The 13,919-nt window shown below is 41.9% G+C and overlaps 2 protein-coding genes across 2 annotated transcripts in view; both read left to right on the top strand.

Annotated features, from left to right (window-relative positions):
* The window catches only part of LOC140849252 (serine/threonine-protein kinase TAO1-like), a 209,260-nt gene that overhangs the window by 69,366 nt on the left and 125,975 nt on the right, over positions 1-13,919 (top strand).
* On the top strand, positions 2,926-12,367 carry LOC140849259 (transcription intermediary factor 1-alpha-like). The gene is given in 8 exon segments (XM_073236249.1): positions 2,926-2,960; positions 2,962-3,695; positions 3,698-3,787; positions 3,790-4,313; positions 4,416-5,449; positions 5,451-5,663; positions 5,665-5,879; positions 5,882-12,367. Coding segments are annotated over 8 exon segments (2,985 nt in total). The 3' UTR covers positions 6,022-12,367.

Genomic DNA, 13,919 nt, shown 5'->3' with positions numbered 1-13,919 from the left:
TCGTATATGAGTTTTAGACAGACCCTTCAGTTGACTGTGGGAAAGTGGACTTGAAGATATTAAAGCTTGAACCAGGAAGACCAGTTAGGTGGCCATTGCAGTAGTTCAGGCAAGGACAATAAGGGCCTAAATTAGCACTGTGATGATGGGGAGGGGCTAGAGAAAATAGGTTCAAGAAATATTTAGGGGGTTAAAAAGCATTTAGAAGTTAAAAAGGGCAATACTTAGTTACTGATTGTGGGGAGAAAGGGCAAAGTGAAGGAAGACTGTTAGGTTTCTAAGTTAGGTAGGTAGACACCAATACCAGTAGAAACGAACTAAGGAGAATATAAGGAAGGGTATGCAAGTCAAACTTATGGGAGATTTAAGCTGCAAATAAAGATTTGGCAGTCATTGTCACAAAGAGAATAGTTGAAATTACTAATGGGTAAGCTTCCTAGGACAAGAATGCTCAGTAATAAAGATAAGAGGACTGAGGATGAACCCTGGGAGTACCCTGCTATTTAAAAGGTGCTCAAAGAAGAGTGAGCCCATAAAAGAAATGGAGAAGAATGATCCAAGAAGTTCCAGGAGAACCAAGATGTTGTCCCACAAACAAAATAGTAGTTTCAAGTAGGGGCTAATCTTTGGTATCAGATGCAAACAACCAGTTAAGTAAGATAGGGCTAGATGAGAAGTCAGCGATGACTTTAGGCAGGCCGGGCAAAGCCAGGTATCAATAAGTAAATGAATGAAAAGTAAGAAAGTAGACAGAGTTGATACGGCCAAGGAAGTGGAGAATAGCTGGAGAAGAACACAAGGATGAGACGGTTTGGTGGTGGTGGCGGTGCTGTTGGTTTTGGGGGATAGAAAATAAGTAAATGCTTTACTAACCAGAGCAGCCAGTAAAATGAAAGAGGTTGAAGAGAGAAGAATAAGAAGGTAAGATTCATGCAGTAGCTGCCAGTTAGAGAGAGCAGGGCGTAGGGTCAAGGGCAGTCCTTTGAGACTGGAGGAATGCAACAAGGGTAGGTGTAGATGTACATAATTTTATAGTATTAGGGCAGGAAGTTGAAGATCATAGTTGATGGACATTCTTTTCTGTGAAAAAAGAGATAAATTTGTGCACTGAAAGAAGAAAGCAAAGCAGGGACTAACAGCTGTATTGAAGAGAGTGGTGAGTTTTAGAAAAATCTGAGAAATGGAAATAAGGGCTGGCTTGTAATAGACAAAAGGAAGAATAGGTGAGCCTGAAAGCCCAGTTGGTGTTGAAAACTAGTTTTGTGCTAGTGACTATCAGCATGATTATATGATTTTATCCAAGGGAATACCGCCACTCACCCCACTCATCTCTCTTTTTTCCTGGCCCTGTTGGCCTAGAAAGTGGGAAAAACAGGTAACCTCCAGACAGAAGGAAGCAGGGCCTCCAGGAAGAACAAAGTTTTGTTTAAGGTAAGGAGATAGGGCATTCTGTGTAAAATTGGGGAATTACTTGTTTTGCTTTATATAATGACATGAGGGCCATTTATACCTCATTGACCAGCCATTGGATTCCAGGCACCCCAGGAAGGAACATGATCTTGGACAAGGCAGCTTTCTTTAACTAAAGCAGACCCCAGAGGTGCTGAGAGCAGCAGACTTTGTGCCTGCAGCACTCCCAGCTGTTCCATTCTTGAGGAACCATCTGTAAGGCACCTCACGGTGTCCACTGTGGCAGACTTTGGAGTTATCTAGATATTGGTTTAAATCCTGGCCCTGCCACTCCTAGCCAGTCAGCTGGTTGTGTTAAGCAGATCCTCCGTAAGGCTTCTTTAATTAATTGATTGATTGATTGATTAATTAAGGTATCATTGATATACAATCTTGTGAAGGTTTCACAGGAAAAACAATGTGGTTACTGCATTCACCCTTATTATCTAGTCCCACCCCCATACCCCATTACAGGCCCCATCCGTCAGTGTAGTAAGATGCCACAGAGTCACTACCTGCCTTCTCTGTGCTACACTGTTCTCCTGGTGACCCCAAACACACCATCTGCACTAATCATGGTACCTCTCAATCCCATTCTCCCTCCCTCCCCACCTGCCCTCCCTCACTCCTCCCCTTTGGTAACCACTAGCCCCTTCTTGGAGTCTGTGAGTCTGCTTCTATTTCCTTCCTTCAGTTTTGCTTCGTTGTTTTACTCCACAAATGAGGGAAATCATTTGGTACTTGTCTTTCTCCGCCTGGCTTATTTCACTGAGCATAATACCCTCTAGCTCCATCCATGTTGTTGCAAATGGTAGGATTTGTTTCTTATGGCTGAATAGTATTCCATTGTGTATATGTTCGGTAAGGCTTCTTTAACCTCAGGATCCTATACTGTAAAATAGGAAAGATAATGTAAGAACTAATTAAGCCTTGGTTTCCTTCTTTGTGAAATAGGAAAAATAATTATACCATCCTTCTGGTTGTTAATAGGATCTGGTAAGATCATAAACTTCCCAGAGTACCTGTCACTTTTAGAAAATGAATTGTCATACCATATGTAAAGTGTCTAGTTCAGCAGCAGATACAGAATATTTGCTCTGCAAGTTGCTCAATCAGTATTTCTTTTAAAAATGTTTTAGTTGTTGGGAGAGGGAGGGTGGGGGCGGGGCCTGAGCCGGCCGGGTACCCCCAGAGGAAGGCTGGGAGGTTAGTGGATTCGGGCTGTGTGGATTTGACGAGCGCCACGGCGGTTGGCGAAGCTCACGAGGCGCAGCCGGTCGCCGCTGACAGACACCGTTCTTCCGGCCGCGCCACCCGGGAGGCGGATCGCCGGGGCCTGAGAAGGCTTCCTCGGCCCGGCGCTGCCTCCCCCCTCCTCCCTCGGGTCACCCGAGCTGCCTGGGAGGAGGAGGAGGAGGAGGTCGTCGGGGGCGGGGGCGGCGGCAGGCGGCGGCACGCGGGGACCGGGACAGGACAATGGAGGTGGCTGTGGAGAAGGCGGCGACGGCGGCCCCCGACAGCGCCGAGCGGGGAGAACGAGGCCGAGAGTCGGCAGGGCCCGGACTCGGAGCGCGGAGGCGAGGCGGCCCGGCTCAACCTGTTGGACCCTTGCGCCGTGTGCCACCAGAACATCCAGAGCCGAGCGCCCAAGCTGCTGCCCTGTCTGCACTCCTTCTGCCAGCGTTGCCTGCCCGCGCCCCGGCGCTACCTCCTGCTGCCGGCGCCCATGCTGGGCTCGGCCGAGACCCCGCCGCCCGTCCCCGCCACCGGCTCGCTGGTCAGCGGCTCCTCGCCGTTCGCCACCCAAGTTGGAGTCATTCGATGTCCAGTTTGCAGCCAAGACTGTGCAGAGAGACACATCATAGATAATTTTTTTGTGAAAGACACTACTGAGGTTCCCAGCAGTACAGTTGAAAAGTCTAATCAGGTGTGTACAAGCTGTGAGGACAATGCAGAAACTAATGGGTTTTGTGTCGAGTGTGTTGAATGGCTCTGCAAGACATGCATCCGAGCTCACCAAAGGGTGAAGTTCACAAAAGATCACACCGTGAGACAGAAAGAGGAAGTATCTCCAGAGGCAGTTGGTATGACTAGTCAGCGACCAGTGTTCTGCCCTTTTCATAAGGAGCAGCTGAAGCTTTACTGTGAAACATGTGACAAACTGACATGTGGAGACTGCCAGTTATTAGAACATAAAGAGCATAGATACCAATTTATAGAAGAAGCTTTTCAGAATCAGAAAGTGATCATACCCTAATCACAAAACTGATGGAAAAAACAAAATACATAAAATTCACAGGAAATCAGATGCAAAACAGGATAATTGAAGTAAATCAAAATCAAAGCAGGTGAAACAGGATATTAAAGTTGCTATATTTACATTGATGGTAGAAATAAATAAAAAAGGAAAAGCTCTGTTGCATCAGCTTGAGAGCCTTGCAAAGGACCATCGCATGAAACTCATGCAACAGCAACAGGAAGTGGCTGGGCTCTCTAAACAGCTGGAACATGTAATGCATTTTTCCAAATAGGCCGTTTCCAGCGGCAGTAGTACAGCATTACTGTACAGCAAGCGACTGATTACATACCGACTACGGCACCTCCTTTGAGCAAGGTGTGATGCTTCCCCAGTGACCAACAATACCATCCAGTTTCACTGTGATCCTAGTTTCTGGGCTCAAAATATTATCAATTTAGGTTCTTTAGTAATCGAAGATAAAGAGAGTCAGCTACAAATGCCTAAGCAGAACCCTGTCGTGGAACAGAATTCACAGCCACCAGGTGGTTTATCTTCAAAGCAGTTATCCAAGTTTCCAACACAGATCAGCCTAGCTCAGTTACGACTCCAGCATATGCAGCAACAGGTAATGGCTCAGAGGCAACAGGTGCAACGGAGGCCAGCACCTGTGGGTTTACCAAACCCTAGAGTGCAGGGGCCCATCCAGCAACCTTCCATCTCTCATCAGCAAACCCCTCCACATCTGATAAATTTTCAAAATCACAGCCCCAAACCTAATGGACCAGTTCTTCCTCCTCATCCTCAACAGCTGAGATATCCACCAAACCAGAATGTGCCACGACAAGCAATAAAGCCCAACCCTCTGCAGATGGCTTTCTTGGCTCAACAAGCCATAAAACAGTGGCAGATCAGCAGTGGGCAGGCTGCCCCGTCAACTGCCAGCAGCATATCCTCTACTCCTTCCAGTCCCACTATTACTAGTGCAGTAGGACACGATGGCAAAGGTTTTGGTTCACCTATGATTGATTTGAGCTCACCAGTGGGAGGTTCTTACAATCTTCCTTCTCTTCCAGATATTGACTGTTCAAGTACTATTATGCTGGACAATATTGTGAAGAAAGATCCTAGTATAGATCATGGCCAGCCAAGACCACCCTCAAACAGAACCGTCCAGTCACCAAATTCATCAGTACCATCTCCAGGCCTTGCAGGACCTGTTACTATGACTAGTGTACACCCACCAATACGTTCACCTAGTGCCTCCAGTGTGGGGAGCAGAGGAAGCTCTGGCTCTTCCAGCAAACCAACGGGAGCCGATTCTACACACAAAGTCCCAGTGGTCATGTTGGAGCCAATCCAAATAAAACAAGAAAACAGTGGACCACCTGAAAATTATGATTTTCCTGTTGTTGTAGTGAAACAAGAATCAGATGAAGAATCTAGGCCTCAAAATACCAATTATCCAAGAAGCATACTTACCTCCCTGCTATTAAATAGCAGTCAGAGCTCTGCTTCTGAGGAGTCTGTGCTAAGATCAGATGCTCCTGATAGCACAGGAGATCAACCTGGACGTCACCAGGAAAATTCCTCATATGCAAAGTCTGAGTGGCTGGATGCCTCCCAGAAGTCACCGCTTCATGTTGGAGAGACAAAGAAAGAAGACGACCCCAATGAGGACTGTTGTGCAGTTTGTCAGAATGGAGGGGAGCTCCTGTGCTGTGATAAGTGTCCCAAAGTATTCCATCTTTCTTGTCATGCACCCACCAAGTGGAGAATGAATCTGCACTTTCTGCCGAGACTTATCTAAACCAGAAGTTGAATATGATTGTGATGCTCCCAGTCACAACTCAGAAAAAAAGAAACCAGAAGTCCTTGTTAAATTAACACCAATAGATATAAGGAAGTGTGAGCGCCTACTTTTATTTCTTTACTGCCATGAAATGAGCCTGGCTTTTCAAGATCCAGTTCCTCTAACTGCCTGATTATTACAAAATAATTAAAAATCCAATGGACTTGTCAACCATCAAGAAAAGACTACAAGAAGATTTTTCTATGTACACAAACCCTGAAGATTTTGTAGCTGACTTTAGATTGATCTTTCAAAATTGTGCTGAATTCAATGAGCCTGATTCAGAAGTAGCCAACGCTGGCATAAAACTTGAAAACTATTTTGAAGAACTCCTCAAGAACCTTTACCAGAAAAAAGGTTTCCTAAACTAGAATTCAGGAATGAATCAGAAGATAATAAATTTAGTGATGATACAGATGATGACTTTGTACAGCCCCGGAAGAAACGCCTCAAAAGCATAGAGGAACGCCAGTTGCTTAAATAAGCAGCACCATTGGCATGTGCTGGTTTTTAGACTTTTGTTTTGTTTTTAATAAACATTTTGTGAGTAATTTAACATCATTACAAAGAAAAAAAATGTTTTAGGAAGATTCTTTGACTTTTCTATGGGCCCAAAGGAGCATCAAAGCCAGAGCTGGAATGCATCCTAACTACACTACTCTTGGGTTTAGCTTTCAAATCAAGGAATATGGGAGGAGATAGCTCTGTGATGAGTCAGACTGTGGTGGAGGTAGTGGAGGTAGTGTCTGATAATGTCTGATTATCGGGAGAGTCTGATTCCTTAGGCTAAGTTACTGGTGTTATAGTTCAATGTGAAAATGTGTTCTTTAAAATAGAACCAAAAGGAGAAAATTAGAGATGAAGTCATCTGAGTGGCAGTACTCCACCGAAATAGCACTGTATGTAGCAAAAGGATGATTGCAGTTCGGGACAGGTTACTTTGATTTATTGGGGCTAAATATATATTTTATATACACATGTGACTGCACTTTTGTGCACCCCCACCCATCTGGATTGTAGTCTTGCTGACTCCCCCAGTTGGATGTTGAACCAGGGATCATTCATTCTTCCTCTCTGGGCTTGAGTTTGCTCTAAAATGAGGATTTAGATCTAGGGGAGTCCCTTCCTATTCTTATTTTTATTTTTATTTTTCTTCCAATTTTATCGTGGGTTAATTCTTTAAATCCCCAGTATCCTATAGCACAGATTTTAAGACAAACATGGCTCTGTTCTCTGTAGAGAAATGATCTTATTCCATGTATACAAAGAGGCACAATGTGTTGAGTGAAGCCTGCAGAGAAAAGAGTTGGATAGCTCTAGCAGAGAAAGCCTGATGTGTACACTTCAGTGAAGAAGGGGAGAAAAATCACTGTTTGGTGAGTCAATCAACGTACTCAGTAGTCATCACAGAATCATGTCCTTACTTGCAGGACATGGAATTATCCAAATTTGTAGAATTACCTGTGGAATTATCCAAATGTGTTGTTTAACATTTATTGACAATGACTATTGTGCTGGATGTTGTGCAGAGCAAGTTTATGCAAGCTGAACCCCAGCTTCATTCATTTATGGCGGGAACGGAAAAGTGGTGAAGTTCAGAAGATTGGAAATGCTAAACTTCTTGTTTTCAATCAGAAAACTGCACTTAAGTATTCAAATTCAATCACGATCCAGTATCATAAAGCCTTTATTGTTAAAGGAAGCATCTGATTTTTACTTTTTCAGTTTGGCTTCTGCGCTCTGCTGTTACTCTTCTCATGTAATTGGGTTTATGATTTGAGTAACTTTTGAAATACTGGCAGCTCAACTATCTTCAATAGAGACTCATCTCACTTAAGGCATTTTAATATAACTTTCAGTATCTTGAATCCTGGGAATTTAATCAGTATACTTACACTCTTAAAGTTTTTCTTGCCTGAACCATTATACTATTTCACAGAACAAATATTTCATCCTTAGGATTTTGTAACCTAGGGATTTAAAGATTAGCTTTGAAAATAGGTCAGGGAAAAACATCTCCTTTGGTTTAAAGCTAATCAGGTAAGGAAGTAAAAAGAGCAATTTAGAAGCCTTTGAAAAGCATTTGTGAAATCAGTTTCATGTCATTTTATGAAAGCTGCTGCCTGTAAAGCTACAGTGTGAGTCAAGCCTTCTTTCAGCGTTGCCACTACTTCATGCCTCCATTCATTACCATTCATCCATTCATTGTTCATTCATTCATTTAAGTGTTGTTCTAGATGCTGGGGTAACAGAGATAAATAAGACAGTCCGAGCTTACTGTGTGCCAGGCATTTTGAAACTTGGGAAACCAATGCTTCTATCTCCATAGTCTGGTGTTACGGAATGAGCATTACGATGGGAGTCCAGCTGTTCTCCTAAACTCACTGGTTAGCTATGTGACTGTAGGTGAGACCTGTTTGGTATCTGTTTTCTCATCCCTGAAATGGTATTGCTCACCCTATTTACTTCATAGCTTTGATGTAAGAATCAAATGAAATTGTGATTTTGAAAGAGCTTTGAAAAGTATTAGACATTATATAAAGACAACTAATAATCTTATGACTGTGGCAGTGTTTTGACCATTTTATTGCCTCTGTGAAAAGGTTGAGGATGAGTACATTTTCATTGTGCTCTTGAACTAGAACTGTATGTATATGATCATCAGCCTTAACCATTTCTTCCATATGTGCAACTACCCTACTTCTGATCCACGGGCACAGACTTCATTATGTGGTGGCTAGGGGAAGGATATCTACAGCTGACACAACTTATTTAGAAAATATTATTCAGTTCATATCCTGCATTAAATCAAGTATTGATTAAGTGCCCAGGCTAAGAGGGCAGAGAGAGACATAAGTGATGAGATGATATTGGTCTTCAAGAAGCGTAGACTTGTATTTGAAAATTCAGAGTAGCCCAAAATAAATGATTACCTTAGTTGCAGTTTCCCAAGGATCTGTACAGAGATGTCCATTTGGCCCTATCATGATTCTAGGAGCCCTCTCTCTCAGATATTGGAGGGCCTATTTATCCCTACTGGATCATGGAACAGATCGTCTTATGAAGAAATTGAAAACTTGTAGCTTCATGTTTGATTTCCTACTAGGTTTTTTAGGTCTACCATGCTGATGCGCTGGAATGAGATAGGAAGTCTGAGCTTTCCTAGACTAGTCTTGGACTAACCCAAGAATCCCTCTCAAATATGAGCTCTACAGTACAGAGAAATGTTTGTGTTTTATTCACTGCTCTCTGCCCAGTGCCTAGAACAGTGCCTAACAAGTGTCACCCAATGAGAATGTTTTGAATGAATGAAAGCCTCCATCTACCATATGTACAGTTCTTCTGATACTCTGATAGCCCAGATAGATAGCTTCTTGAAGACAGGGGCTATACTTTGTCTCCAGATTTCCAGTGTCTGGCACATAATCAGTGGGCTGGATGTTTGTCAAATGAACATATGGACAAGCTAACCAGGGCTGGGATGGATGCCCCAAGACCAGGACTTCAGTCTTTCCCTATCTTTCCCTGGAGTAAGCCCTAAAAACGAGAGGAACTCATTCCCAGTAAGTCTGAGGCATAGCCCAGTTTGGCCTGCTACAAATGTGAAATGTCACTGAAGTTTCTTTTTGAATCTTAGCTTTTCTGTTTATTTTAGGTTTTCTATTCCATGTGTGTTCCTCTCAAAAAGATGGATAGAATTAATGTGCCAGGAAGATGCCTTGTGTATGTCCTCTGCTGGGTCCCATCCTTATCCATTGTACTCGGTAACACTTGTCTGTGCAGCTTGGGGCCCAGGACAGAGCAGGCTGTTCTTGAAGGCATTTCGGAACCATGTAGGAGACTAAAGGGCCCAGAGAGAGCTGGCACGGAATAGGAGAGAGAAGTAGGACAACTGGCCAGAGCTGCTTTCTGGGAGTTGTGTTATGCCATCTTTCAGCCTCATTGATTATTCCAACTCTTCCTAAAATAATAATAATACTAAAAAAAAAGTCCTTACCTTAACATATGCAAGTATCTCATTTGATCTTCACAGCAACCCCATGAAAATGGTGTTTTTTGGTTTCCAATGTTACTGTTTGCACAAATGAGAAATGTCAGATCAGGAGCAGCCCTGGGACTAGGGTGAGGCACATGAGGCACTCACCCCAGGCACAAAATTAAAGGGAGTGCCAAAAAAACAACACAATTAAAATAAATAACATTTCATGCAATATTTTAAAGATTTAAATTCATGCAGGATCTGACAGGGCCAGGATTAAGATGAGGCAAGCTGTGTAAGTCGTGCAAGTAAGTGCAGAATTGGATCCTGTCATGATAAAAAATTTTATTTTGTTCTAAATGGCTATTTTTGGCATTAATTTCAATTTTGAGAGCTGCATTCAAATATTACTTATCTTGATTAGTGAGTTTCTTTGCCTCCTCTTCAAAGTTCCCCTGAGACCTGTGCCTCACTGGCCTCATGCTGGTCTCAGCCCTCCAAGTCTCACCGTCTTAGAGATGAAGTGCCCCAGGGCCTGTGGCTTGTGAGTGGCAGAGCCCACATTTGAACCAAGGCTTTCTGACTCCACATCACATTCTCTTTCTGTTATACCACACAGCCACTTAAAATGCCTAATTATCTTTGTCTCTGAACATCTATTGGTCTTCTGTTGTTACTCCTTAAATTTTCTTAGGCTTTTAAGCCTCATTATTTGAGGGTATCTTTAGTACTCCCTGGTGACTTTTTCATGTATTTTTCTTTCTGTAAATGTGCATGATGCAACCTCTATTGTTTCAGTTATTTGATTTCTAAGTATTTCTGGATGAATCTTATCTCACGGGCACACTACAAAATTGTTGTCTTGCTTAGAACTAAATTCTGCAACTCAAATTAAGAACATATGATTATCACTAACTCTGCATGAACTGGGGGAAAGAAGGTCTATTTTTTAAACACCATTAAGTTGTAGATTGAGATGCTGATTAGAATAGCACTCAGAATTCTGTAGCATGTCTTGTAAAGTCAAAATTCCTACAGACTTTACCCTTCAGTGAAGTTTCTTGAGTAATGAAAATAATGCATGGTAAGAAGGACAAACATCCCTGTCCGTGTTCACCTTTTATGGGACGAGGGTGCGTAAGACTGTATGAAAGTGTAAACTGTCTTCTTTCTCAGATGTTTTTCTAATCAGTTAGTCTGGCTATGTAGCTGAGAAGGACAAAACTCTCCCAACTGATCATTTTCCTTATACTTGGCCTTACTTCTATATAATTTACAGGCAACCTGTAGAATTTCATGTCTACTATACCTGTTGGGGATACACAAAACAAGAAAGTGCTGGGAGTTTGAGATTAGAAATAGAAGGTACAATAAAGGAGCAGTAGTAGGCTTTTGTTTTTCTTTGCAATTAAGTCTTAGTAGAGGTAAAGAGAGTTGACACCAAGGAAACAACCCTGGAATTATTTACACTGCAGTGTCTGTTAAGGAGGAGGAGAGTAGGTCTGCTTTGGTTATGTAGCTGTATTCCTATTATGTTAATGTGTGTCCGCAATTTAATTAGTAGTTTAAAGACTATACATGCTTATGTTGCTCTACAAGAAGATGTGTCAAAGAAATAATCAATCTTCCCATGTTTTCTTCCATCTGCTACTTCTATAGCTTTTCTTCTTCCTTCCTAATTACAACCCTTAAGTAGAATTCATGCCTCATATAGAAATTACCAAGTATCATAATTCTTCCAAGTGGTAAAGATACCGCAAGACAAATGCTGGGCATAGAAGCCACAGGGCATAAATCCGCAAAGAAGTAAAAAGCTAACCTTTTCAAAGAATATTGCTTCTCTCTCACTTACCAACTTTACATTTCCCTGTATGGCCCCGGAAGATGACTGGTTAGCCAGAGACGGGTAAGATTCCTCAAGGGAGGAACAACCTAAGACAGGCACAGTCGCAGGGGGGCCAACAGGTGAGAAATTGGGGATCCACAGAGGTGAGGCTTAGAACCTCACCCCCCCTGTTTTGAGAGAAATCTTCTGCATCCGTGGATGTTTTGTTGCCTTGTCTAGCCTGGATTAATACTTAGTCTATAGGCACAGACCTGATCATCTACATTTGCCCTCTTACAGCACTAAATTATGTTTTCTACCTTTATCTTGCATCTACCTACCACTTCAGCATTTTATTAAAAAAATAAATAATAATAATAAGGGAGAAATGTGGGATTCACATATAAATCAAGTATAAAAATCAAATGAATAATCATATCTGACTTGATTGTTTATAGTTCATGATGCGTGATCAAAACCGAAAGTTTCTGTGATATGACTGCCCTTGCACTGTTCACCATGTAAGAACTTATTCACTATGTAAGAACTTGTTCACCATGTAAGAACTTGTTCGTTATGCTTCAGAAGATTGGAGACTGTTGAGAATTAGGCTTGGGGTTGATTAATGATTGTGCATTGAGTCCTCTATACAGAATTTTATGTTGTTAACAACCATATGATCAATAAATATGAGAGATGCCCTCTCAGAAAAAAAAAAAAAAGGAGGAGAAGAGATGTCAGGACTTCCTGTGTCCCTGGGAATATCATAGGATAAAACTTGGGTTATAAATAAAGGCTTTGAACATTTGGTTTGAGGACCAGACAGAAAAACAGAGAAAGGTCCCATTCCTGAGCATATATTCTCTTTATTGCCTTAGTTTGGTGAGACATGATCAGGGGCTTTTATTTATACAGTATTTTTATGGGAGATGGTGTGAAATGAGACCAGAAGGTCAAAACCAAACTGCCGAGGGAGTCGAATGTAAGGCTAAGAAATGATATGTTGTCTTATAGGTGATATCAAACTCTGGAAGACTTTTGATTGGAGAAAGGCCTGATCAAACTAAGATTTTTTAAAAGTTCATACTAAAACCAAAAATGTATATATACAAAAAATTTAAGCTGGTGGCATTCTAAAGGAAAGAGAAGGGAGAGTACTGATTTTTGTGTTAAAACTATTAAGTATTTTGGCAGTGTTTTTGATTTGCTAAATTAGAAATACAAGGAAAGGACGGCTGTAAGATATGTGGTAGAGGAATTTGGCACTAGTCACTGAGGCTTATACTGGTTGTTAGAAGGAGGAAGAGGCAAAAGGGTTTCATCAGGAGTGCCCTAGAGAACAGTCAATCGATTGTAGAAAAACACTAAGGAAACTGTTTGGAGAGGGAAGGAAAAGATATTACATGCGGTTGCAAACATGTTTTCTTTGAAGAAATTGTGTGATGAGCAACTAAAATATCCCTTAGGTGGTGGGGGATGCAAACTTGGACCTGGGAGAAAGATCAAAGCCAAAAATGAATAGTCTCAAAGTTCTATATCCAGATGTAATGTTGAAGCCTGAGCAGGAATAACACAAATGTCTGAGTTGGACACAGGTCCATTGTCTAGAAAGAGGAAGAACCATCAAGGGAAGAATAGTCTGGGGTGGAGGAGATGTAAGATCCCATAGGAATATAAAAGCCACAGGCGGAACTAATTTCAGGAAAAATGATATGGCCAGCAGTGTCAGGGCCTGCAGATACAGACTAATGAATGGTCACAGAAGTAGACTTGAGCTTAGATAGTAAAAATTGAGATCCAGGAGGAGGAAGAGTGTCAACAAGTAGGAAGCTAGTGGGGGAGAATATATTTGTAAATGACATACCCGACATGCCTCAACACCCAAAAAGCAAATAACTTGATTAAAAAATGGGCGGAAGACACGAACAGACACTGCTCCAGAAAAGAAATTCAGGTGGCCTACAATGCTCCACATCGCTGATTGTCAGAGAAATGCAAATTAAAACCACAATGAGATATCACCTCACACCAGTTAGGATGGCCAACAACCAAAAAACAAGGAACAACAAATAGTGGCGAGAATACAGAGAAAGGGGAACCCTCCTACACTGTTGGTGGGAATGTAAACTAGTTCAGTCATTGTGGAAAGCAATATGGAGGTTCCTTAAAAAACTAAAAATAGAAATACCATTTGACCCAGGAATTCCACTCCTAGGAGTTTACCCAAAGAGAACAAGATCTGAGATTCAAAAAGACAGATGCACCCCTATGTTTATCACAGCACTGTTTACAATAACCAAGACATGAAGCAACCTAACTGTCCATCAGTAGATGAATGGATATAGAAGATGAGGCACATATACACACTGGAATATTTTTCAGCTGTAAGAAGAAAACAAATCCTACCATTTGCAACTACATGGATGGAGGTAGAGGGTATTATGCTCAGTGAATAAGCCAGGTGGAGAAAGACAAGCACCAAATGATTTCCCTCATTTGTGGAGTGTGACAACGAAGCAAAAGTGAAGGAACAAAACAGCAGCAGACTCACAGAACCCAAGAAGGGACTAAAGGTTAC

Source organism: Manis javanica, chromosome 4 (genome assembly GCF_040802235.1).
Source record: "Manis javanica isolate MJ-LG chromosome 4, MJ_LKY, whole genome shotgun sequence".
Lineage (NCBI taxonomy): Eukaryota > Metazoa > Chordata > Mammalia > Pholidota > Manidae > Manis > Manis javanica.
The sequence above is the reverse complement of the archived record's forward strand: the minus strand, read 5'-3'. Positions and strand labels throughout refer to the sequence as shown.